The 3246-nt window shown below is 37.4% G+C and overlaps 1 protein-coding gene across 1 annotated transcript; it reads right to left on the bottom strand.

Annotated features, from left to right (window-relative positions):
- Positions 1-2050: 2050 nt before the first annotated feature.
- On the bottom strand, positions 2051-3046 carry LOC103208107 (olfactory receptor 5K3-like). The gene has a single exon (XM_007953782.2). It carries the CDS (start codon positions 3020-3022, stop codon positions 2051-2053), a length of 972 nt encoding a protein of 323 aa, XP_007951973.1. The 5' UTR covers positions 3023-3046.
- Positions 3047-3246: the final 200 nt, after the last annotated feature.

The raw sequence follows: 3246 nt of genomic DNA, 5'->3' as shown, positions 1-3246 counted from the left end.
TATGGTGGTATAGTGCCTAAGGCATTTGACTGTTAATCAGAAGGCTGGTAGTTCAAACCCACCAGCCACTCCTCGGAAGGAAGACTGGGCAATCTACTTCGGTAGAGATACTATCTCAGAAACCCAAGGAGGGGTTGCTATGAGTCAAACCAACTCAACAGCATATATATAGTTGTTACAAAGTGTCGAATCAGTTCTGGTACATAGTGATAGTGACCCTATGGAGAAGAGAAGAAAACACTTCCTTGTCTTGCACTATCTTCATAATCTTTGCTGTGCTTGAGTACATTGTTGTAGCCACTGTGTCAATCAATCCCATTGATTATCTTTCTCTTTTTTTTCCCTGACTCTCTACTTTACCAAGCATGACACCTTCTCCAGATATGGATCCTTTCTGATAGCATGTCCAAAGCTCATTAGATGAAGTTTTGCCATCCTCTCTTCTAAGAAGCATTCTAGCTGTACTTCTTCCAAAACAGATTTATTTGATTGTCTGGCACTCCATGGTATGTTCAAAATTCTTAGTTAACACCGTAACACAAATACATCGATTCTTCTTTGAATTTCCTTATTCATTGTCCAGCTTTTGCATGCATATGAGGTAATTGAAAATACCATGGCTGTGTCAGGCACATGTTAGTTCTCAAGGTGACAAGACATCTCTGCTTTTTAACACTTTCAAGAGGTTTTTCTGCAGTAGTTTTGCCCAAAGCAAAACATTGTTTGGTTTTTTGACTGCTGCTTTCATGGACATTGATTGTGGATCCAAGTAAAATGAAATCCTTGACAATTTCACTTTTTTCTCTTTTGATCATGATGTTACTTATTGGTCCAGTTGTGAGAATTTTTGTTTTCTTTATGTAGAGTTGTAATCCATATTGAAGGCTGTAGTCTTTGATCATCAGTAAGTGCTTCAAATTCTCTTCACTTTCAGCAAGCCAGATTGTGTCACCTGTACATTGCAGATTATTAATGAATCTTCTTCCAATCATGATGCCTTGTTCTCTGTTTTATAATCTAAATCTGTACTACCATACAGATTGAATAGTATGGTAAAAGGATACAACTCGGACACACAGATTTCCTGATTTTTAACCATTGTGGATAAATTCATATTCCAACCTAAACTCTTGAACTACTGAAAGGAAGTTGAGAATCAAATTCAAATACACAGTTTATTTTCATTCATGGTGTAGTTTAAATAATATATGAAAACTTGAAATACATGGGAGTTTGCAAGAGTATGCTTAAGGATTCTGTATATTTGCCAACAAAGATCTTTTTAAAGTGTTAAAAACAAAGATGTCACTTTGTAGACTAAAGTGCACCTGACATATATCGTAGTATTTTCAATTGCATCATATGCATGTGAAATCTGGATAATGAAAAGAAAGAGTGAAGCATTTGTGTTATGATGTTGGAGAACAGTACTATATGTACCATGGATTGCCAGAAGAACAAACACATCTGTCTTGGAAGAAGCACAGCCAGAATGCTTCTTAAAAGCAAGGATGGTGAGACTTTATCTCATCTACTTTGGACATAATATTAGGAGAGACCAGTTCCTGGAGAAGGACATCATCCTTGGTGAAGTAGAGGATCAGGAAAAAGAGGGAGGCTCTCACACAGATGGAGTGACACAGTGACTGCAACAGTGAGCTCAAACATAGCAAGAATTGGGAGCATGACACAGGACCAGGAAGTGTTTTGTTCTGTTGCCCATAGGATCACTATGAGTCAGAAGTGACTTAACAAGAGCTAACAAAAACAATACATTTATATACTAAATTTCATTCCTAGGATTGGTTGGATATGTTAAAATTTACATATATATGTCGATTCCAAGCTGACACAATTTGTGACCTTAGGAGTAGTCATTTAATTCCCTCCTAAGAGACACCAGATTTCCTCCTTTCAAACGTTATTTAAACATTTATACATTGTTTGACTTAAAATTCATCATTGTTTAGTGATTTAATATTTGATATACAAAGTGGTTACTTTCCATTTTCTCAGTATCCTTGATTTTGAAAATTTCTTCTAATTAAAATCAATTTGTTACAGAGAATGATATTTGTTTGATAACATTATGAAATTTTCTCTTCTTCATAATTTTTTTCATAATATTTATTATTTCCTTATTTCTTAGACTATAGATAAAAGGGTTTAAGAAAGGAATTACTATAGTATAAAAAATAGCAACTGGTATATCTTTCTCATCTTCCTTAAGTGAATGTGGCCGAATGTACATGATGAGAAGAGAACCATAGAATACTGAGATAGAAAGAAAGTGAGATGCACAAGTAGATAAGGCTTTGCCTCTTCCTTCTTTAGATTTCATGTGGAAAATAGTGAAGAGGATGAAAAGATAAGAGATTAAGACTATGATAACAGTGGAGACTTGAATTGACCCTGCAAGGATAAGTACCATCAGTTCATTGATATAAGGGTCAACACAGGAGAGTCTATATAATGGAAGAATATCACAAAAAAAGTGATTGATTTGATGAGATCCACAGAAGGTTAACCTTAATAGAAGTACCACATGAATAATGGATTGCAAGTTCCCAGCCATGTAGGCCCCTATGGTCATCTGAATGCAGAGTTGCTTCGACATCATGGTGTGGTACTGCAGAGGACTGCATATTGCCACATAACGATCATAGGCCATTACTGCCAGGAGAAAGCAGTCCACACCTTCAGCAAGGCAGAGAAAATAAAATTGTGCCATGCATTCATAGAGGGAAATCATTCTGTCCTCAGAAAACAAGTTATCTAACATCTTGGGGGTAATGGCACAGGCACAGCAGGAATCCATCAGAGCCAGGTTTCCCAGAAAGATGTACATGGGTGTGTGAAGACGGCGTTCCATGAAAATCAGCATCACCAAACCGAGATTCCCCACCATTGTGATCAGATAGATAGTAAAGAACACCACAAACAGAACGGTCTTCAGATCTGAGTGATAAGCAAATCCTGTGAGGATAAACTCAGTTGTCAAGGAATAATTGTCCTTGGTCATCTCTACTGTCTCTGTTGAGATATGAATTATGGAGAGATTATTGTTGTTGTTATGTGCCATTGAGTCGGACCCAACTCATAGTGACCCCTCCTTGGGTTTCTGAGGCAGTATCACTACGGAAGTAGATTGCCCCATCTTCCTTCCGAGGAGTGGCTGGTGGGTTTGAACCACCAGCCTTCTGGTTAGCAGTCAAGTGCCTTAGGCACTATGCTACCTATGGAGAG

Source organism: Orycteropus afer, unplaced genomic scaffold, assembly GCF_000298275.1.
Source record: "Orycteropus afer afer isolate SDZICR_OR568_19922 unplaced genomic scaffold, OryAfe1.0 scaffold00412, whole genome shotgun sequence".
Taxonomy (NCBI): Eukaryota; Metazoa; Chordata; class Mammalia; order Tubulidentata; family Orycteropodidae; genus Orycteropus; species Orycteropus afer.
The sequence above is the reverse complement of the archived record's forward strand: the minus strand, read 5'-3'. Positions and strand labels throughout refer to the sequence as shown.